Consider the following 23549-nt stretch of genomic DNA (forward strand, 5'->3'; position numbering starts at 1 on the left):
CATAAGGAATCAAGAGCCATGGAGAAAGCCAGCAAAGATATGCTGCCTCTGCCCCCGCTTGGTGTAGCCACCTGGCTTCTTTTCAGTTTTGTTTCCTCGGCTAGCTAAATGAGGAAGCAGGGAGTATGTACACGTGCCTGTATGTGGTCTCTTCCTGTTAGTCTATGACCTGCCTATACCATATACTTAAAAAAATTATTTATTTTGAAATAATTTCAGACTTACAGAAAAGTTATAAGAATAATGAAAACAGAGGGGCACCTGGGTGGCTCAGTCATTAAGCATCTGTCTTTAGCTCGGGTCATGATCCCAGGGTGCTGGGATTGAGCCCCGTGTTGGCCTTCCTGCTTGGCCGGAAGCCTTCTTCTCCCTCTCCCACTCCCACTGCTTGTGTTCCCTCTCTTGCTGCCGATCTCTCTGTTAAATAAATAAATAAAATCTTAAAAATAAAAAGAATAGTGAAAAGAGTTCTCATTTCACCCAGATCCAAATGTTAACATTTTATCATATTTTCTTTATCATTCTATCCATCAATAGATATTTTTTCTGAACTGTTGTAGGTCTTATACCCCTTTAATCCTATATGCCTGTATGTAGTTCTCAAAAAACAAGGGCCTTCTTCTACATAATCACAATACAATGATCAAAATCAGGAAATTAGTATTGATACAATTTAATATACAGATGCTATTAATATTTTGCCAATTGACCTGATAATACACATGTTACATTTACTTGTATTAATGAGATCATACAGTATGTAGTCCTTCGAGACTTGCTTTTTTTCACATAGGATCATACATTTTAGATTCTCTCATGTTGTTGTATCAAGTAGTTGGTCCTTTTTATTGCTGAGTAGTATTCCATCATTGGATTATAACACGGTCTGTTTATCCATTCACCAGTTGGTGAACGTTTGGGTTGTTTCCATGGGACTACTGCGAATAAGACTGCTTCGAACGGCTGTAGTTAACACTGCTGTATGATATGTATGAAAGTTGTCAGGAGAGTAAATCCCAAGAGTTTCATCACAAGGAAAAAAGGTATTTTTTTTTTCTTTCTCTCTCTTTTTTTTTTGTATCTATATGAGATGATGGATGTTCACTAAACTTACTGTCGTAATCATGATATATATTAAGTTAGACCATTATGCTGCGTACCTTAAACTTACACGACGCNCGACGTTTACATATCTCAGTAAAACTGGGGGGAAATACACAGTGGGATAGGCTACTTCAAAGTCTAGGAAATAAAAAAGTTAACCTCTCCTTTCTTCAAAAAAGTTGCTGTATACGTTCCTATGCATGTTTTTGTGTGAATGTGCTAACTCGTATGATAAATGTATGTTTTTTAGGGATTTTTGTTTTGTGATAAATGTATGTTTAACTGAGAAAGTGCCCAGCTGTTTTCCAGAGTTAACTTTACACTTTACACTTTACTAGCTATGTAGGATATATCCAATTCATATCCTCACCAGCATTTGATATCTCATTATGGTTTTAATAGGTGTTTCCATGGTGATTTGTAATATCAAGTGCCTTTTCATATTCTTCATAGCCATCCATGCATCTTCTTTGGTAAAGTGTGTGTTCAAATACTTCACCTGTTTTTTAAAAATTGGATTGTTTTTGTATTGTGTTTCAAGAGTTCTTTGTATATTCTAGATAAAGTCCTTTGTTGGATATGTGATGTGCAAATATCTTCTCCCAATCTGTAGATTTTTGTTTTATCTTAACAATGGTGAGAGAAAACATGCTATGGTTGAAGAATGGCTAGAAGGCCATGCGTGATTTAGAACATGAAGAAAGCCCTATGCAGTGAGACTAGAGAGGAAGCTGGGAACTTACAGACCATGTTAAGGAGTTTGGCATTTATTGTTAAGGGCATTGAGAAGTCACTGAATGCTCTTAAGTGGAGGGGTGACATGAATGGATTTGTATTTTAAAAAGATTGCTCTGGCCACAGTTTGAAGAATGGATAATTGGAAAGCTACAGTGGTTTTAAAAGTTACTGCAACAGTCCAAACAAGAAGTAATGGCAGCATAAACCAGGGGAGTGGCAGTGGAGATGGAGAGGAATGGAGATCCAAGAGAAAATAAGGAAATAAATGTCTAGCTGATGCCCGTTATATCCAGTCTTTGGGGAAAATTATATTTGATGTTTAGTTGTAGATTTTTCTTAGACGTCTTTTATCTAAAGAAGATTCCCTTCTAATGAAAAAGTTGGATGACGCTGACGGTTGCACAACAGTGTGAATATGCTTAATGCCACTGAATTGTGCACTTACAAATAGTTAAGATAGTAAATTTTATGTTATGCGTATTTTACCACAATTAAACCAGAAAAAAAAGATTCCCTTCTAAGAAGTTTCGTTTGCAGAGTTGTTTGTTTGTTTAAGATTTTATTTACTTGAAAGAGAGACAGAGAGAGGGTGAGAGGTCACAAGCAGGGGGAGTAGCAGAGGAAGAGGAAGAAGCAGGCTCTCCATTGAGCTGGGAGCCTGACGCGGGACTCGATCCCAGGACCCTTGGGATCATGACCTGAACCGACAACAGACACTTAATTGACTGAGCCACCCAGGCACCCCTGCTGAGTTTTTTTAAAATCATAAATACATTAACTTGGTTAAATGCTTTTTATGCATCAATTGAGATAATTTACATGGTTTTTTCTTCTTTATGGTGAACTGCATTAATTTTTCATTGTTGAACCTTGGATTTGTTAATGTTTTCTTGAGGATCTTCATTAAATATTTAAAAGAAAATTCACCAAAGAAGTCATCTGTGCCTAGAATTTTTCCTGTGGAAACGTTTTAAAATTATAAATTGAGGGGTGCCTGGGTAGCTCAGTCAGTTAAGTGGCCGACTCTTGATTTCTGCTCAGGTCACAATCCCAGGGTCCTGGGATCGAACCCTGCATCCCGCTCCCTGCTCAGCAGGGAGCCCGCTTGAGGATTCTCTCTCTCCCTCCTCCTACCCCTCCCCCTGCTCATGCACACACTTGCGCTCTCTCTAAAATAAATAAATCATTTTAAAAAATAAATTATAAATTCAATCTCTAACAGCTATAGGACTATTCAGATTTTCTATTTCTTACATATTTTTGATAAATTGTGTTGCTTAAGGAATTTGTCCATTTCATCTGTCATGTTTATTAGTGTAAAGCTGTTCCCAGTATTTTTTTCTTATTCTAATATCTGTAGGATCTGTAGTGATGTCCCCTTCATTCTTGATATTTATGATTTATGTCTTCTCTTTTTTTTCCTGATCAGTCTTTCAAAGGTTTTATCAGGGGCGCCTGGGTGGCTCAGTCGTTAAGCGTCTGCCTTCAGCTCAGGGCGTGATCCCAGAGTCCTGGGATCCAGCCCCGCATTGGGCTCCTCCTTTGGGAGCCTGCTTCTTCCTCTCCCACTCCCCTGCTTGTGTTCCCTGTCTCACTGGCTGTCTCTCTCTCTGTCAAATAAATAAATAAAATCTTTAAAAACAAAACAAAAAACAAAGGTTTTATCAATTTTATTCATCTTTTCAAAGAATCAAGTTTTGACCTTGTTGATTTTCTGAATTGTTTCCCATTTCATTAATTATACACATATATTCATTATTTTCTGTCTTCTACTTACTTTGGATATGATTTGCTTTTTTCTTCTAGCTTTTTAAAGTGGAGGCTTAGACCATTGATTTTAGACCATTTTTTTCTATAAGTACTTAAATTGACAAATTTCCCTCTAAGTATTATTTAGCTGTATTCCACAAATTCTGATATATTTTTTCCTTTGTCCTTTGGTTAAAAATACTTTGTTCAATTTCCAATTACTTTGTGGCTTTTCTAAACATCTTATTGTAAATAATTAAATCTATTTTGTCAGGTAACATGTTATGATTATTTCATTTCTTTGAAATTTACTGAGATTTAAATTCTAGCCTAACTTTTAGTCTGTCTTAACAGTGAATGTTCCATATACACATGAAAATATATGCATTCTGCAGTTGTTGGGTGTAGTAACCCAGAAATGTCTTTTAGGACAAATTGATAGTGTTGCTCAAATCTTCCATTTCCTTAAGGACTTTTTCTATTTGTTCTATCAATTACTGAGAGAGAGTTGTTAAGATTTCAAGCTATGGTGGTGGTGTCTATCTTTCCCCTTAGTTCCGTTATTTTTGTCTTTATATTTTGTAGCTCTTTTACTAACAGTATACAGATTTGGAGTTGTTATATTTTTGTTGATGAATTGGCCCTTTAAGCATCATGATATGACACTCTTTATCTGTAGTAATACTTAAGGTCTACTTAATCTGATATTAATATGACCATACCAGGGGCTCCTGGGTGGCCAAGTTAGTTGGGCATCCAGCTTTTGATTTCGGCTCAGGTCATGATCTTGTGGCCATGAGATTGAGCCCACATGGAGCTCTGCACTGGGTGTGGAGCCTGCAAAGATTCTCCCTCTCTCTCTGCCCCACTCACCCCTCTCTCTTAAAACACACACACACACCGTCTTTCTTATTAGTGTTTCATTTTATGTCTTTTTTCATCCTTTTACTTTCAACTGGCGTCTTTATATTTAACGTGCCCACCTTATAAATAGTGTGTACTTACTTGGATCTTGCTTTTTAATCTAGACAATCTGCCTCAAACTCTTTAGTCTGATGTTATTATTGATATAGCTATGTTTAGGAATTTCATCTTGCTGTTTGTTTTCCATTTGACCTCATGTTTTTCATTCCTTCCTTTTGGGGGGGTTAATCAACTATTTTTCAAATATTCCATTCTGTATCCTCTATGGGTTTTTTTAGCTTATGTGTGTGTGAGAGACAGACAGAAACAGAAAGAGAGAGATTGTTCTAGGGAAGATTCAGGTTCACACTTAAACTAACAATTATTCTACCTGCAATGGGCCAGGCGCTGGGCTAAGCACAATTTTACGTGGTCAGTAGGTTTATTTCTTTCACGTTTCAAAAAAGTTGCTCCCTGGGTTATAGTATTCTAATGAAGTTCATTAAACTGAAAGTTAAACATGTTTCCGTTCAAATCCCAGCTTCCACTCCTTAACAGTTGTGTCATCTTGGCCAATGTGTGTATATTTTATGAGCTTTAGTTTCCTTATCTATAAATAATGAGAATGGATGTTTTAGTACTACTTTAGAGGATCACTATAGAGATCATAGGGAGTAATTTCTATAGATGTATTATGAAAACTGTAACTATAAACATGTAAGATATTTCAGGATTTAATGAAAAGACTACTTTCCTTATACCTTAATAAATATATACATTTCATTCCTATCTCCTCTATCATCTTTCAAAACTGAAAAACTCTTTTCGTTGGCACATTTGTTGTCTTCATGATATATTCAGTTCTTTCCTTATACCATCTCTGTGATTAGAATGGACCCCTTCCACAACCACTGCACCAAGGCATTGTTCTTTCTGCTCATACTTCAAGACCCAATTAAAATAGCATGTCATTCACAACTTCCCACTCATGTTTATTCACTCGCTCTTCTGAGATCCTCAACTCTATTTTATCTCATCCTACTGTAACTATTTTCACACATTCACTAACCTTACCTGACTAAAACTCCAGGGACTATTTGGTTCATCTCAGTATTTCCAGTGTTGAGTATAGAGCCTGGTACAGAGTAAGTGTTCAGTAAATACCTCTTGACTGAATGAAAGGATAGAGGTAGACAAATTAGGGAAGGAGGGCTTTTGACTCTGAGCTTCAGTGCTGAGAGTGTCTGTACAGATAGATAATAGGTGAAGCCCAGTCGTTGGGCTGGTATTTACCAAACTCCCACTTTCCCATTTGTTGGAGTGGAAACAATTCAGAAGCCACCATCCTTTAATGTTGGATTAATGTCAGTAAACGCCTTATCTTTAATATCCCTTGGAGAATCTGATAAGACTTTATGGAGTGATAAAAGCATCAACAGAAGTTTTTTTGAGTTAAGTGGGAAAGGAGCTCACAAAAAGGCAGATTCTTATGAAATCTCTCCACAGTCCCAATTTTGGCTTGGTGTGCAAGTGCTTTCTTCTCCCACCCTATCTCTTTCCACTCTCACCTATTACACTCCAGTCATACTGAACTACCTTTAGTTCTCCAGGTTTTTCTTTCCTCTGAGCCTTTGTACATGCTATTCCCTGTACCTGGAATGCTTCATTCCACCGATTTCCTTCAACCTGGCTAATTCCTGTTTGTCCTTTAGGTCTCAGCTTACGTCCTCTGGGATGCCTTCCCTGACCATTTGCCCTGACCCTCCAGGTCTGAATTAGGTGCTCTTTCTCTATGTTCTCACAACACCCTGAACTAATGTCCTTGTACCACTTGTAACACTATTGGCATTTCTTTTTAGTCTCCTATATTTTTCAGTAGACTTAGCATTCCTTAAGGCATTCTTATTCCAGGGCCCTGAATGATGCTTGGCACAAAATAAACCTCAGTAAACATATTCTCAGTGAATTAATGGGTGAACGAATGAATCCCACAAGAATGCCAATTGCAAAGAAAGGTGAAAAGAACAGGTAGCTGGTATACTTTCTCTTTCCACCTCCAGCATTCTCCTGGTGTGCAGCCTGCAGATGTGGAGGAAGTTGTCAAGAAGGGTGTGCAGACCCTTGTGATTGGCCGTGGGATGAGTGAGGCCTTGAAGGTAGGTATTGGTGAGCACAACATTCCTGAGGACAGTTGGTGACCTCTTGGACCTTTACCTTAGAAATATGTCCTTCTTGGGAGCTCATCTCAACATATCACACACCCTCATTTCGCTGAGCCAGTGGATGGCGCGAGATAAAATAATGGATGTTAGGACTCTTCCTCGTCAGGGCTGGACTCTCCAGTCTCTACCTAACCCTGTGTTGTTTCAACTATTTTTCAGAAACTCTTCACTCCTGGAATTCTCAAGCTCTATAGCTATCGATATTTGGTTCTTTAGATTTTCACAGTACTTCACTTTTTTTTTTTAGTACCTCGCATTTTTATAGTATTTTTTATTCTTTCCTTAAACACAGTCAATCAAGTTATACGTTTTTCCCCTTTAGGAGAAAATACTTATTTTTATTGTACTTACAGAAATAATATATGCTTGTTGCTAAACAGTTGATGTAGAACTGTTGAAGTAGAAAAGTGAAAGATCCCCACCCCCATCTCCACATTTGATGTCTACTGTTCCAGTTCTCTGTGCAGCTGCAAATATATACTCTTATGCAGACAGATACACATGTATACACTTACATTCATTTTTACATAAATAGGATCACATTGTACATATTGTTCTGTAACTTCCTATGTTATTACATTGTGGACAGCTTTTCGCGTAAGTATACGGAGATCTACCTCATTCTCTCCTTTATATAGATGTCCTAAAATCTACTTCCCTTCCGATAACGGTGCTCTTTATCTATTTATATTTTTTGTTTAACCTATTTTTCCCATTAAAATAATTCCTTTCTATAAAGGCTATTGTTATTATAAAATTGTTCAAACATTTAAAAATATAGGGCATTTAAAAAAATATTTCAGAGCTCTTTCTGAGGAGGCAAAATCTAATTAAAATAATATTCAGCACAAGCCAGAGTTTTTAAAAAATCCAATAATAGCTGCCACTATTGAGAATCTTTCATATAAATTAATTTACAAACATTTATTCAGTGCCTTCTATGGGTCACTCTTCCAGGCACTGGAGACAAGATAAATAAGACAAACAAGGTTCATGGCCCTCTTGAAAAATAAAACAGTAGACAATTTCAGATTGTTTAACAAATGCTGTGAAGACAATGGTGACCTGTGAGGGGCTGCTCTAAATGGAGTAGTCAGGAAAGGCCTTCCTGAGGAGACATTCGAGCTGCAGTATCCATACATACGTTAGTTAACTTCATCCTCACACCACCCTGTGTGTATTTTTATCCCCATTCTACAGAGGAGGAAACCGGGGTTGAGAAACTTTAGATAGCTGGCCTACATGGCAAAGTTAGACTTTGGACTCCGGTTGGACGGACTCCGATATTCAACATTAACATGCTAGACATTTTCTGTACCTTAGCTGAATTAGTTTGCATACCAGCCCTGGGAGCTAGGTATTATTACCCATATTTACAGACTGGAAACAAAGGGTCAGAGAATTGAATTCACTGCTAAGGGTCACACTGCTAAGACTTAAATCCAAAACTGTCTGACTCCAGAATCCATCCTCTTCCCCTTTCCATTTCACCTGAGCTTTGTGTATGCATGATGCTTCTGTCAACTTCTTAGAAGCCTTGTTGACTCCTTGGGGCTCCCCGTCAGATTTTGGACCGGTGACACGCTGGGCGATCGAGTAGTGACCATTGTCATTGTCCGATTTTGTAGAGAACCCTTGCCTCATGGCAGGAAAGGAAACCCAAGAGGGCCTTTCCCCTGACTTACTCAGCTTTTTGCCTCTTCCCAGGTGCCCCCGTCAACTGTGGAGTACCTCGAGAAACAAGGCATTGATGTGCGGGTCCTCCAGACAGAGCAGGCAGTGAAGGAGTATAATGCCTTGGCTGCGCGAGGCATCAGAGTGGGAGGGGTCTTCCATTCCACGTGCTGATGGAGCCTTAAGGAGAATAAATCACTGAGCAACAATGCCTGTGACTGTCACTCTTTTTTTTTTTTTTAAGATTTTATTTATTCGACAGAGACAGCCAGCGAGAGAGGGAACACAAGCAGGGGGAGTGGGAGAGGAAGAAGCAGGCTCATAGCGGAAAAGCCTGATGTGGGGCTCGATCCCATAATGCTGGGATCACGCCCTGAGCCGAAGGCAGACGCTTAACTGCTGTGCCACCCAGGCGCCCCTGTGACTGTCACTCTTAGCACTCTCCACACCGGCCTCCCCAAGCATTTTTCAACAGCTGTTCATGCCAGGTTCTGTGCTAGGCTTTGGGATGCATGGATGATAAGACCAGGTCCCTGTCTGAGGGGAACTGAAAATCGGGAGAAGACAGATGTACAGAATACACTAACTGTTAGGCCAGAAACATGAGGAAACAAAGGCAAAAATAAAGCCTTCTGCTTTGAAGCCCGAGGAAAAGTGTCAGTGCATTAAAATTACAGTGCAGCTGATGCTTTGGAGTGTTTAACCATGAATTCAACCAATTTTTATTGAGTACCTTGTATGTCAGACACTGCTACAGGCTCCAGGGAAACGGCGATTAAAGTCTTATCCTCGCAAAGCTGCTATTCTAGTGGGGAAGGGAAACAATAAATCCATAATGTAAGTAGAACCTGTTGTGAAGATAAAGCAGAAGAAGAAGGAGGAGGAGAAGGAGAGTCAAGAAGGCTATTTCAGATACATGGTCAGGAAAAGTCTCTGTGCAGATGACATATGAGCAGAACCCCGAATGAAGTGACGGAGCACTTCAGTTACGGCAGCCGGAGGAGCTCACTAGGGTTCTAGGCAAGCTGTTCTACGAGCTCGGCCCGAGCCTAGCTGGACAGTTCTCTCTGGGCCGCAGAGTCTCTTGCTATAAAATGATGGGGCTGGGCGAGATGCTCTGTAACCGCTGTGGACAGTCTTTGTTCTGTTAAATACTAGGTGTCTTTTGTGAAGCCATAGAATAGACTGGTAGAACTATAATAAATTATCAGCATCACCTTAGTTTTCATCCCTCCCTCTTTAAAGAGTTATGAGTGCGGGCTTTGGTGTCAAAGAGCCTTGACTTTGAACTGTGGCTTTCTGCCACACGCTGGTTGGGCATTTATTTAATCTCTTAGAGTTGCACTGTTCTCATCTGCCAGATAGGGATAATAATTAGTACCTGCAGTTATTTTGTAGGTAGGAAATGGGGTGATTCATACAATGTCTTAGCACACTTCTTGGCATGTAGTGAGGACTCAATAAATTGAAGCCATTGTTGTCATTATATTTTGATTAATGGGTCTGCTGTGTGTCAACTAGTTTCATTTTATGGTTCGTAACATAGCAGCCTATTTCATAGATTCGTAGAATGCTGGAGCCCAAAGGAACTCTTGACTCTATTCTCTCATTTATTCTCTTTCGTGCCCATTTACTCTCTTACTGATTTTTTATGACTAGTTATTGCTGGGCCCTGGGAGTACAGGAATTAGTAAATTATAATTCTTGCCCTCAGGAGTTACATGGGAGAGAAAAATCAACAATGATACAGCGTGTTAACACTACAATAGTTACAAGGTTGAACGATGCCCTAAATGATGGCCTAATCCTATCAGGATGGAAGGGAAAGTAAGGAAGACATTGCTAAGACCATGACACAAGCTGAATCTTAAAGAATAAGGTGTTTACTCACCAAACATTTGGCAACTTTTAACTAAACATTTACTAGGTCAAGTATTTATCACAGCCATAATTAATACCCCAGCCCTTGTTGAAGCCACAGCCCTAGAAAGCTGGCTTTACTCCATGTGATCCTGTCACCTGCTTGGCCCAGTTGGGGATCTGACTAGGCAGCCAATCCACAGACTGAACAGCAACTTAAGATGAGGCTTGGCAAGAAAAGGTGAGCTCAGACCACTGGGATGGGAAGTGAAGGGATGTTTCCAAGTTCACCCAGCAAGGAAGTGGCAGAGCCAAGATTAGAACCTGATGCTGTGTCTTGATATTTTTCTACTATACACCTCCTCAAAAGGCCCATGGGAGTTGGGCACCTCACTGGCTCAGTCAGTAGAGCGTATGACTCTTGACCCCAGGGTTGTGAGTTCAAGCTCCACACTGGGCTTAGAGTGCACTTCAAGGGAAAAAAAAGAAAAAGCCCATGGGAGTAAGATCCTCACAGACCTGACTTCCAGCTTGGAGGTCTGGGGAAGTCCTGTTTAGTTCCCTTTCTGCAACCAGCCAATTGACAGATAAAGGATCTTTCTAGATCTCAGCTCAAAAAGTCAGGCACCTATGTAGCTAGGAGGGTATTTGATACAATTCAGACTGTTTCTCTATTGATGCAATGGACTTCTTTTTTTTTAAGTGAAATGTAAAGTGAGACATCTCCAGTGGGTGTTGAACTAGGTGTGGGTGTAATCAGTGTTCCTAAGCGAGTTGTCGCCACATTAGAGAGAACTTAGTACAAACTTCTTAGAGACGGAAGTATCGGGCAGTGAGGTCATTAAACTGTGTATAGAACCTGCTAATTAATAGCTCCTATTTCTGAATATGTTCTACATGGTCATTGCTGGGAATGTACAGAACCTGGAGAGAAGCTATTTTTCCACGTGACACTACACTCAGTCCCATGTCTTAATCATTAAGCCCTTTGATTTGATTTGTAGGTAGCACAGCCCTCACTCTGCCCACACTTAATTTCTTCTAGCTTGAGTGGCTCCTAAGACAAGGATTCTACCAAGTACTTTCTGTGCACCCTACCATTCTGTTTGCAGAAGTCCATCATGTCAAAACCAAAGATAAAGTCCTTTTGGAAACCCGAATCCCAGGGCTAGCTTTTGCAGGCGTGCCATGGTACTGCTAAGTTCGCTCTGGATTCGTAGACTCATTCACTCTTTGTGCTGATACCACACACGACCTTACTGTGCAGGGACTCAGGTTAGTTGGAAGAAACAGACATGTAACATACGGTGATGGTACTGACGTTGCAAACTGCCACAAATCTACCTAGAGTCCTGTTTTGTCTGTCTCAGAGTAATTTTAACATTTATTTATCATTTATTTTTTAGTTGGGTGGGTTTTTTTTACATGAAAATGCAGATTTCTGGCTCTTCTGGAAAAACCGGAAGATCTGATACCACCAGGCCCACACTTAGAAACCGCTGAGCAGAGCTGAATAGCAACTACCTTCTGACCTTGACTGAAGAGAATGGAAGTCTGTTACCTTCCTGCAGGCCGCCTGACTCCTTTTTCCCTGCCTGCCTTTCTTTAAAAAAGGTTTCCATTTGTGAACCTGCAACAAATAAATAAATATGCTTCAAGAACACAGAGGGCTGTTAGAACACAGAGGCAACGTGCCAAGACCACAGGAGACACAAGATACATTCTGGAATGGAGCTCCGTCCTGGAGAATGAGAAGGAGCTGTAGGAGACACTCTGAGGAACACAGTCCAGGGCTCAGCAGGCCCAAAGGTCTGAAACAAGACAGCATCGTAAGCGTGGGGCACAACTACAGGAATTCTCTATTGCCAGAGTACACTGAACGTGTGGCACAGGGAGTAGGAGGCTGGAAATGACGGAGGCATGAAGAACTTTCAAGAACAGGACTTTAGACTTCATCCTGGGACAAGCAGTGGGCTAGTTCAAAGGGACTTAAGCCGGGGAATGGCATTAGCAGGTCTGGGTTTTAGAAAGATCACTCTGCTGTGTGAAGAATGGACTGAAGGGAGCAAGGTTTGAGGCAAGATCTTTAGGAAGCTAATGCCACATTTTAGGAGATATGATGGTGGTCTACACTAGGATAGAAACTGAGTATGAGAAGAGGATTGAGTCAAGAAACATTTAAGGCAGCAGAATCTAAAGGCCCTGATGGCTAGGTTTATCTGAGGGGTGCAGAAGGAATCCAGCGTGACATACAGGTTTCTGGCTGACTGCTGGGTACGTGGGAGACTACTTACAGAAACAATAGACCCATATGGAAACCATGTTGGACTAAGAATCAGGAGGCCTGGGTTCCAGCCTTGGCTTTACCATGAATTCAGTCTCATATTTCATAGAATCTGGTAATTCAGGGTCAAAGGAATTTAAAAGGTTGAGTCCAATCGCTTGTATGATACTTGAATTCCTTTGCAAGAAGCTTGTCAGGAGCTTTTTCAACCTCTGCTTAAACACATCCAACATGGAAAATTTATCTTCTAATGCAACCCATTCAATTCTTACACAGCTTTTAAAAATTCATCTTGATAACCAAAATCTGCCCCTTAGTGCATCTCTACCTTCGGTGGAAAAAAAGACTCTATTTTGGGTGGTAAGACCGAGGATAAATTCCTGGTGTTGCCCCTTAGGAGAAAAACATTACCTCAAAACCTGTTTCCCCACCTATGAAATGGGGGATAACCTAGAAGGATTTTTATAGCAGGGGTACCGTATCTGAAAAGGATGCAGCAAAGCCTTCACCTAGGCAGCTTTCTATAGCTTCAGCACGAGGCGCTCGGTGGGCAGCCGAGGGGCTCGACGTCCTCATGCTCCGACCCAGCCATCATCATACGGTGCCTGGGTAAGAACTGTGGTCGGATTCAGCCTGGCTCCCAGCCTCACTTTATCATCAGGGCAGGCACTTTTGTCAGGCTATCTTGTTGACAGACAAGAGCCCACTGATGTCACATTCCTGAGATACACAAAACAAGCAAGCACACTAGAAAAGCAAGCTAGCTTGGGGCGCCTGGGTGGCTCAGTCGATTAAGCGTCTGCCCTTGGTTCAGGTCATGATCCTGAAGTACAGGGACGGAGCCCCGCACCGTCATCAGGCTCAAGCCTGCTTCTCCCTCCGCCTGCCACTCCCCCTGCTTGTGCTTGTGCACGCGCACGCTGTCAAGTAAATAAATAAAACCTTAAAAAAGAAAAGAGGAAAGGAAAAGAAAAGCAAGCTAGCTCCTTGAAGATCTTTCAAGCAGGGATAATGTTCTGGAATCAGACTCCCTGGGTTCAAACCCCAGCTCTGTCATTTACTAGTTGTGTGATTAAGGCCAAATGACTTCATTCTCTAACTCCAACTACCTTGCTTGTAAAACAAAGATAACAGTACCTACTTCATAGGGTAGCTGTGAGGATGAATGAGTTAATTCATGGAAAAGGCTTACCTCACTGCTGGGCACAAATCAAGTGCATTAAACCAAAAGCCAAACATGCTTGAATTCAAATTCCAGCACCACCTGAGTAATTCTCTAATCCTGCTATTATTTTATAAGCTTTCCAAGTCCACACAGGATCGAGACTGGCTGCAGATTCAGATTCTACCAAGCATTATTTGATTAGACCCATTCAACGACACTTTAGGTATAATTATCTCTAATTTATGGCTGAGGAAACCCAGGCATAAAGAGCTGAAGATCTGAAGGTTTTTTCCATATACTTTCCCAGAGGTGGTAGAGCCCAGGCCTCAGGAACCATCTTGGATTTGAACGAAGAAAGGCTTTACGACTTCCTGTACAGGCTTCCTCCTAGACTTCTCACTCTGAAGGCTCTGGAAGATTCAGCTGGCAATAGCAAGGATTAAATGGCAGGTAAAGTCGCACAGGCCCCCACACAGTTAGCGTCTCTGGAGCATTTGCTGTTCTTACACCCCAGCTACACCCTTAACTCGCATACAGCTCCAACCCTGGACTCCTCAAAGAGGTGTGGGAAATGCCTCACTGGGTCACTCTTCTCCATAATCCTTGCCCCTCCTCAAATATGGCCCTCCTGGATTATTTTTGGTTCTAAGGGTAATGACAGGCAAGATCAAGAATCTTGCTCAGGGAGAAAATGATTCATTCTCCAGCTATTCACCCAGTCCTTGGAGCAGCTACTGCCTACGGTAGGGAAAGCGCTTCTCGGCAAGACAGCGATGTCTCAGGCCACTCGGGAACTATTGCTGGTGAGACAGTACAGCTGTGAAAGGAGTGGGCCCTGGCGAACAGACTGTTGATTTAAAAAACAAGATTATGCTTCAGTAAGCCGGCCTTTAGACGTGGATAGAAAACTGGATCTTTGTTTCACACTCAAGGAAGGTAACCATGTGATATACATGTTGAACCTGTAGCCACATAATTTTTTAAGGACCAGTAACTGGAACAACTAGGTGTTTTCTCAACTTTATTGGGGAGGGGGTGGAGAGTGATCAGGGAGAGAGGAGGTGTAGACTTGAAGGTTTTTGGTTTTTAAATGCAAAATAATTTATTTGTTTGATACCGGATGAGACTGGCGGGCCATGGTGCTCGCGCCTACATGCCATCTCCAGGTGAGGTGCTGGAGGCTTCTGGCTCACTCTGCTACCTAAGAAGGGCCTATCCGTCCTTGGCTCTACACACCGCTGGTGATCAGCGCCTTGCGGGTTTGGGCATTATGTAAACTTTCACAGACTTGCTGAAGGGGATCGTGCCCTCGATGCTGGTTTCCACCTGGGGCGACACTTCGCCACCCTCGATCCAGGGGGATTTTGGAATGCGGGAATTGGAGTTGTAGGCCAGCAGCAGCCTGACTTCCACCTGGCATGGTTCTGGAAAAAAAGACAAAAGAAATCCTCTATAACTGGGCCACTGCTAGGAAATGGGATGAAATGTCAAGTGAAAGCAACATCAAAGATGGAAGAAGTAGGGTTCCTAAACATTTCTTCATCTGTCTTCATCCCTTCCCCCTCACCCGACTCTCCCAGCCGGAGTCCCGTGAGGCCGCGCCCGAGCCTGCGCGTGTGCTGTTCTCCGCCGCCTCCGCCGGTCCCTGTGGGCTCCCTGCAGCTCTGATCCACGGCTGATCAGAGATGAGCTAAAAACTCTGCCTCAGAGGCCTCCTGGCCTCAGGAGAGGGCAACACGGGCCTGCGTATGGCCGTTCTCATGGCCAGATAACCAGGCTCTTCCTGTGGCTGGAGCTCGGGCGTCAGGGCTGCACACACCACAGACGCTCCCGCCTCAGTGGAGAAGCAGCCTTGATTAGGGAACAGTTCAGACAAAAACTTCTCACCAGTGAACAGGAACACATTTCAGGGCCCTCCAATCATGTCACTAAACCTTTCCTTCATCATGTGGCGGGACCTAGTGAGCAAGCCCTCTCGCAAGTTGCCGACCAGCTGGGGACAGAGACACAAATGGATGACGGAGCGCTCTCCTCAAATCTGTAAGAAGAATGAGGAGGGAGCCTGGGAAGGCTTTAGAATAGAAGACCTGCTCTGTGCCAAGCACACAACCCAAGAGTTCTTACCCTGCCACACCACGGAAGACTGTCACGACCCCCCTAAAGTCCCAAGGCTCTGAGAGCTTCCATGTGACTGTGCGAATCCACACTGGAGACAAAATTTAAACCCACTTCATAAACTGAAGCAATTCATCTTTCTGTTAACCGTGTGGCTCCCACAAAGGCGGGGGAGAGAATTTCAGAAGAGCCTAAGGGCAAGTACAAAGGGCCAGGAACAGAGCGAGCTTGGAATATCCTCCTCAGTTTCATGTGACTGGAGCAAAACGTGCAAGTGTTAAAGTTATCAGCCCGATGCTCAGTACAGAGGCCACGAACGAGAGCTGGATGGTCTAAATGAACGGGCGCAGAGGTCCCGGGACTTCTCAATGCCTCCCCAGACCTCGTCCTAGTCTCCTCCAGACTTCTCTCTAGGGAGGACGGCAGAGACCGAACTGCGGTCCTCCAGGAAGGGAAAGGCTCCCACGAAGCCAGAGCAACCTAGCCAGCCCGACAGCAGCCTCGCAGCCCCACTTACCAGCCACCTGGCACGAACACAACTGTGTAATATGGGGTAAATCTGTAATGAGACCGGTGCTGCTCTCTGGCATCAGGCTCCAGTCTCAGCTCTCCCACTATGCTCCCGTCTTTTGTCCCAGATGGCTGTTGCCAACCACAACCCAGCCCCGACTCTCAGCACTTTCAGCCAAATCCTGGTGAGGTCAGAGGACTCAACCCCATCTGTTCATTATGCCCTCCCTGCATGTAGTAAGAATGGCAATTCAAACCACTACCATCAGAGGAAAGGAGGGGAGAGGAAATGAGAAGAGACAGCGGGAGAAAAAGATAAAAGATTATGTGGGACAAATCCTGCAACCTATTCACCATGCCTGGAAGAATAATACCTCCCCTATGAGGTAGATATCCTTGCTTCCGTCTTACAGATAAAGAAAATGAGACAGGTAAAATCACGTTCTCAGGATGACACAGCAAGGGAGGTAGAATCTGGAACCGGGTCGGTGTGACTCAAAGCTTCTGATATGGCAGTATCCTGCCTCTCCGTGGAGAGACCCCTGCTAGGGAGCTGCCGAAGGACTGCGTGAAGGACCCCCCAGCACCAGGCCCCGTCTCCTGGATTATGACAAGAAGGCACAGGGCATTCAGAGTGAGAACACGATTCACTTTAGTGTCCCAGGTCAGAAGGGAACATGGTCTAATGAAAACATGAGGGGTTTGGTTGTTAGGAAATCTGAGTGCCAGCCTCAGTGACCCCATGATCAGCTATGTGGGCCTCCACTTATGCATCTATAAAATGGAAAACAGAACACAAATTCCCACCTCCAACTTGGTCTAAGGATTATATGAATTATAACTGCACACTTAAAATCCTGCAATCAGTTTTCATTATTTGGTGAGCACTTAGTACATTTCAGGCTCTAAGGGCACACGGCACAGAGGCGCTGGAGACACCAAGGTAAAGAGGACGAACAAGTCCCCCGCTCTGTGGAGCCTCCATTCTAATGCGAAAGGCAATAAACAATTAAAGGAGAAAACTTCCGACACTAAAAAAGCGCTATGCTGAGAACTAAAAGATTTATAATAGCAGTCTCTCAGAGGAGGTGATCCTGAACGAATCAGAATTCTTCAGGCTCATGACAGCCTCGACTGCAGGCCTGGCTCAGGCAAGGACCTGCCGTATGACCAGGGCAAGTCAGGAGGCCCTTCCAAGACCTTGAGGCTCTTCTGAGACCTAACATGCTGTGATGTGCCTCTCGAGCCTTGGTCCTTCCACAACAACGCTGTCCCACGGCCTATCTTTCCAGCATATTGTGTCCACGTCTAGGATCCCTTCATCAGAACAGGCTAGAATAAGAAATTCGACCTTCCTGTGATAGTGCAGAACACTTCAGGCGATGCTCAGGGAGGAAGATCCTGGGTAGGGCACTGCTGGGTGCTCCCTCCACGTGCCAGGCCCAGGGCCACTGACGAGACCCCCAACGGGGCTGCCCTGATATTTGACAGCACTACTTCCTCTTTGTGAAAACCTCACTATGTCATTTATACCCACCTAACCCCCCTGATAGAGCGAAACCAGTAATAGTGGCATTAGTTACTCATGTATTTAAAAACTCAGTGAAAGAAAACTCCAGAAGGCATCCGCCTAGTTTTAAAACAAACCAACTTTGGTGGCAGGAAACTCTTTCTCCAGTAACAATCATGCTTCTGAACCATCTTTAATGATTTAGGAAATACCAGTGAGGCCAATTCTCCCCACATTATTTAGGTTCTGTACACGGAGTCTCTTTTGCAGGTTTCTAAAGCAGCCTTACACGCTTGAAATGTAATGTCTCACGCACTTGTATTCTCCCATTTTATTCTTAAGAATTTTTTAAAATGCTTACGTAACTTCCCTATCTTTTCACAAATTATTAAAGTATCATATTAAACTAGCCCATGTGGGAAGGCAGGGCAGTAATAGTTGCCATTTTACTTGTTTTAAGGGATTGAACTGAATGGTTCGTGTACAAAAACAGAACAATTTTAACTGGGGTAAGAAACATAAAACTGCTTCATTTTCAGACAGAGCAAGCCTCAGAACTCCTAGGTTGAGAACTATCATCTTCATTTTGAAGCTGAGCAAACAGTTTCACAAGGCCGAGTGGCTTGTCCAAGGCTATGCAGCAAGTCAGTGGCAGAGTCAGGGCAAGAAAATAGTGTGCTGGCATCCAGCCGAGGGCTCTTTCCATGAGATTCCATTCTATTATAATCTCCTATATATCTTCTGACAAAATCTTATGCCTCAAGCGATCAAAGCAATGCAGCGAATGGTCCAAATGCAGCCAGTTTGGGCTTTTAAACTCCTTAAGAAATCAAGTACAGTCCTCAGCAGGCCTGACAGAACCATGTATTTTTCAAAGTGCAAAACACCAAATGCCTACAGGTAAGTCTAATTCCCAGGAGCCTGTTTTCCTGTCCACCCTGGTCCACTGACCCCTTACCTGTCCAGGCAGTGTGGGAGAGGTACACCTGAGTGATAAGCCGGTGGCGCCCTGGGCCGGGATTCCGGAAGTCTGCTGGCTTAGGATGAATCATCTGAGCCTGGCCATCTGGATATAAGACCTAAGAGGTGAGAGAAGTGAGAAAAAAGGACAAAAGAGCTATGAGTTTTCAACAAAACTGCGGTGTCTGTTGTGAACCTCAGAAGAGAAGGAAAAGAAGACACTAGCCTTCATTAAAAACTGTTCATGGATCGGGGGACAACACTGTCGACATCTCTGTATTCCCTGCCCCAGCACAAAGCAGCGTTTGGTAAATGTTTCCCAGATTCATGGTGAAGAAGTGATAGGAATAAAGTACCTCTATTAAGTACAAGAATAGGTAAAAATACGAATCCTGAGGTGAAAAGCCTTCCCAGGCACCCCCATCAGGATGACTTTCTCTCTCCTTGGCTGTCAGTCATATCATGGGCCAGCATCCACCACCAACCACGAAGTATGAAGCATAATTTTGTAACTGTATTCCCTCCACTAGATTATAAGACGCTAAGGAGCCCTTTCTACCGCTCTTTCTGTCAATGAAGGGTCTGCTCTGTTAAAAAACAAAAAATTCAACCAAATAAATTTGAAGATCTAATTGGCTTTATTAAGAGTCTAGCAAGGAGAGAGATGCTCTGAGGAGCTGTACAAAATGGGAAGGACACATTCCGGGAACAGGCTGAACCTGTAATTAAGTCTTGGTTTCCTGTCGTGGGGGGCAAATGACTCCAATGTGGACTAGTTCTTTTTTGACAGCTGGTCAGTTCTTCAATCTCGCACTCTGCCAGAGTATTTTCCTCACATCCCAGGGGAGCCTCACTGCTATCTGCGTGGACAGCCTCGTGCCCTACACAAATGAACTAAACCAACAAATGCAGCTTATCCGAGAACCCCAGGGCCTGGACTATGGAAATCTACCGAAAAGGACAAAGTAGGAAACTGCACAGGCCTTTCAACTTTGAAACTCTGGAGAGGCCCGTCTCAGCCCACCTGCCTCACAATGAGAGAAGACTTCAACTGCCTCCATGTTGACCTCACACTTTCTAATTGCTTAAGTTCTTCTTTCCAGTTTACCTCTTAATTCAGGCAAAAGACCCAGAAGGCAAAACATCCCCTGATGGCAACCAAAACTATCCCCTCAAGCAATAACACTGGCCCTGAGCCAGCAAGATCCCTCGTGATTGACTCCAAGACAATGTGCGACTTGACCTTCACTGCCCACCTGCAAGTACTCTCCGACCTTTGTCCCACACTTTCCTCATAGAAACCTGGAAGTATTTTCAGCACTTGGGACACCGTCTTTAAGACACTAGTCCACTGTCTTCCCGGGGTTGGCTTCACTGAAAGGAATTCTTGTCTCGTTTCACCACCACTCCTTTCTCTGTTTTTGGATTTGGTCAGTGGCGAGTGGCCAGGTGCCCTGGCACCGCTGTACCCCGGCTACACTAATCACCTCCCCCCTGCCCACAACAGAAGTGCTTCCTACCATTAGAGCTGTCCCACAAGGGGCAGTGAGTCCCCCACCTCCCCACCTGTAGAGGCGGCAGAACAGTCTGGCCATGCATGTGGTAGAGCGGCTTCAGAGACTCTTCAGTAAAGTCTAGCAGGTGACCCTGAAATAATCTGCCTGCAATTTTATTTCTGCTCAGTTGGTCACTGGACTTTTTCTCAGGGATAAATGTGAAACAGTTCTCAACTTTAGCTGCACATTAGAATCACCGAAGAGTTCTTAAAAAGAAAAAAACCCACCAATACTCACGGGCCCTACCCTCAAGATTCTGATTTAACCGGTATAAGCTGAGGCCTGCACAGCATTACTTTTTAATGCTTTCTGAGTAATTCTGAAGTGCAGGTAGGGTAGATAAACTCTAGTGTGGAAAAAAACCAAACTGTAGCACAACTTCGCAGCCAACTCAGAATTAGTTCTTTTTAAGTCTTATGATTTATAATAAAGAATTCCTTAAAGGAAAAAAAAAAAAGGAATTCCTGCTGGGAAGCCAGAGGTTTTTTTCCCTCTACTGTCACCATAGGCAAATCTTCAGGGCTTGACTCATTCTTACCTCTTCCAGGAAGCCTTTCCCTGCCTGTTCCTGGCTCTCTGTCCTCAGACTGCACTAACCATTAGTGCTTGCATCCCTACCTTTATTCATAGCCCTTCTGCCTAAATACCTCCTCTAGCCCTTATCCTTTGCTCTTACTCATCCTTTTAGACCTCCCCACGCACTGGTGTCTCCACAAAGCCCTTCTTTTCCTCAGCCTTCAACCACACTCTCCAAATTAAATTCCCTCCATTGTGTGTATGTGTATTTTATTTTATTTTATATATTTTTTTATTTATTGGACAGAGCGAGACACAGGGAGAGAGGGAACACCAGCAGGGGGAGTGGGAGAGGGAAAAGCAGGCTTCCCGCTGAGCAGGGAGCCTGATGCGGGGCTCTATCCCAGGACCCTGTGAACATGACCTGAGCCAAAGACAGACGCTTAACGACTGAGCCACCCAGGTGCCCTCTATGTGTATTTTTTAAAGTATATTACAGAATTTTTTATGGTAGCTAAAAACTGGAAATAAACCTGTAGGGGAGGAAAATTAATTTTCCCTCTACCCTTCTAAGTTCTTGGCTAAGACTGCTCCTATAATAAAAGACAGATAACAAACACAAGCTTAATAACATGTATACATTCTGTATACATGGGAAATACCCAGGAAACTGATTAACTCCCTGAAATAGCTCAAGTCATCACCTTAAATACCATCTTCCACTAAAGACAAAAGAAAGGCATTGAGGTGGGAGGGAGCCAGTTTTGCCTCAATGAAGAAGAACAATAAACAAGGGTTAAGATTGTTACTTAAAAAAAAAAAATTTTTTTTTTTAAAGTAATCTCTACACCCAAAGTGGGGCTTAAACTCAGGACCCTGAGATCAAAAGTTGCATGCTCTACCAAAGGAGCCAGCCAGGTGCCCCTGTTATGCAAATTTAAGTTGGTGCCTATCCCACTGTTCAGAGTTTCTAGAGATTTAGTGCTCCTTCTCTTCCTGGTACAGAGGCAGACACCTTTACAAACGGTGATCTCCCTTATAAATGTAAATTTACCTCACAAAAGGGCAACTTCTCTGTTTTCAGAGATTCTCCTGTGTTTTCAGCCTCTCAAAAATAATTATCCCCAAATAATCCTTATGTTTGGCATAAGGATATGCCTCTTTGGAGGCATAGGATATCTCTCTTTGGAGACATATCTGGGGTGGTATACTGTGCTCCCCTTCATGCCTGCCTCTGAAACTTCCAAGTAGTTTCATACTCTGGAAGCTGAGTCAGTACAAAGCTCCATTATTTCACTGAACCAGTCAGTCTCATTCTTGAGAATTAGTCAGAGCCATCTCAACAGCTGTGTCTTATTTCAGAAGGCAGTGTTGCAGACGGGTTCCCAAAATTAGGCCTATAGTATGTGAGCAATCAGGTATTTAGTAAGAGGCTGCAGTATTCTTATCCTGTGCATGTCTGAATGATGACTGAACTACTGTTTTATAACTGCATGTCCGTTTGTCTTTCACTGAAACTGCACATCCTGAGGGCAGGAATTCTGACACCTTTGCACTCCCAGCGCTTAACGCGTGCAAGAGTAAGCACTGCTACATGGATGGAAGGATGAGTGAGCGCGCACTCTTTGGGGGGCTTAACTGCAGACTGTCTAAACTGATTAGCACCTCTATTGCATTTGGCATGTGTCTCTAATATATCTAACTTAGGAAAAAATACTCCCTAGCGCTTGCGTTTTTCAACCCTTAAATTTTGCTCACCAAGCTGACACACCCACAGCCCGAAAAGGACTCGTTTATTATAGTTTGCTTGTAGCCCTGAAAATACCAAGTCTTCACCTCATGTCACAAAACTAGAAAGGCCCTGTCATTCAGTAAAGCCTCACCGGGTAGCAGGGGCTTTATATGCTTCATCTCCTTTCAAAACGTCAATTGTTCCTATTTGTTAGTTGTAGAATCTGAGCTTTGGAGTTTAAAGTACTTTGCTCCAGGGGCACCTGGGTGGCTCAGTTGTTAAGCGTCTGCCTTTGGCTCAGGGCGTGATCCCAGGGACCTGGGATTGAGCCCCACATCGGACTCCCTGCTCCCCTGGGAGCCTGCTTCTTCCTCTCCTACTCCCCCTGCTTGTGTTCCCTCTCTCGCTGGCTGTCTCTCTCTCTCTCTCTGTCAAATAAATAAATAAATAAAATCCTTAAAAATAAATAAATAAATAAAGTACTTTGCTCCAAACCACAATGAGCAGAAGACATGGGATTCACACCCCGACTCTTTCTCATCAAGACTAATCTCTTCTCGCCCCCACTTTCTGTTCCTCAGGTAGAAATCACAGGGCTGCCGAAGTTACAGTCAGTATGGAAGCTCCCTGGGGACCAAAACCTGACAGACCTGGACCTTCACAGTGTTCTGTGGATCCTGCACATGTTCCAGGGTTGCATCGACGTCCAGGGCCACAACCAACCCAGATGTAAACCGCAAAGGGTTGTCTGACTCGCCGGCTGGCTCGATGATGGTGGCTGAAGCTTTGTGGATCTGTAAGCAAGAAGAAAACACAATGATTCTAAGGCCAGGTCATCCCTGGGCAACAAAACACGATCTGTGCCCCATTCTGTCTCCTGATTAGCAGGGGGACATGTGGGAGCCAATGAGGGGAAAGTCCTAGCCCAGGTGCCCAACTGGTCAAAGAAGA

General features: G+C 43.3%; 2 protein-coding genes across 4 annotated transcripts in view; one reads left to right on the forward strand and one right to left on the reverse strand.

Moving 5' to 3' along the window:
- Window positions 1–8601, forward strand: part of AAMDC (adipogenesis associated Mth938 domain containing) — a 37963-nt gene extending 29362 nt beyond the window's left edge. Inside the window, exons 3-4 of the mRNA XM_008707381.2 lie at window positions 6555–6650; window positions 8424–8601. Coding sequence (XP_008705603.1) covers window positions 6555–6650; window positions 8424–8564 — 237 coding nt within the window. The 3' untranslated portion in view covers window positions 8565–8601. The remainder of the gene's footprint in view (window positions 1–6554; window positions 6651–8423) is intronic.
- A 6104-nt stretch (window positions 8602–14705) lies between these two features.
- The window catches only part of INTS4 (integrator complex subunit 4), a 110481-nt gene continuing 101637 nt past the window's right edge, over window positions 14706–23549 (reverse strand). For all 3 annotated transcript variants that reach the window (XM_040630903.1, XM_008707380.2, XM_040630902.1), the window contains 3 exons: window positions 23249–23392; window positions 18793–18913; window positions 14706–15123 (listed from right to left, as the gene is read on the reverse strand). In XM_040630903.1, coding sequence (XP_040486837.1) covers window positions 14945–15123; window positions 18793–18913; window positions 23249–23392 — 444 coding nt within the window. In that variant the 3' untranslated portion in view covers window positions 14706–14944. The remainder of the gene's footprint in view (window positions 15124–18792; window positions 18914–23248; window positions 23393–23549) is intronic.

This window comes from Ursus maritimus, unplaced genomic scaffold (assembly GCF_017311325.1).
Source record: "Ursus maritimus isolate PB19 unplaced genomic scaffold, ASM1731132v1 scaffold_16, whole genome shotgun sequence".
Taxonomy (NCBI): domain Eukaryota; kingdom Metazoa; phylum Chordata; class Mammalia; order Carnivora; family Ursidae; genus Ursus; species Ursus maritimus.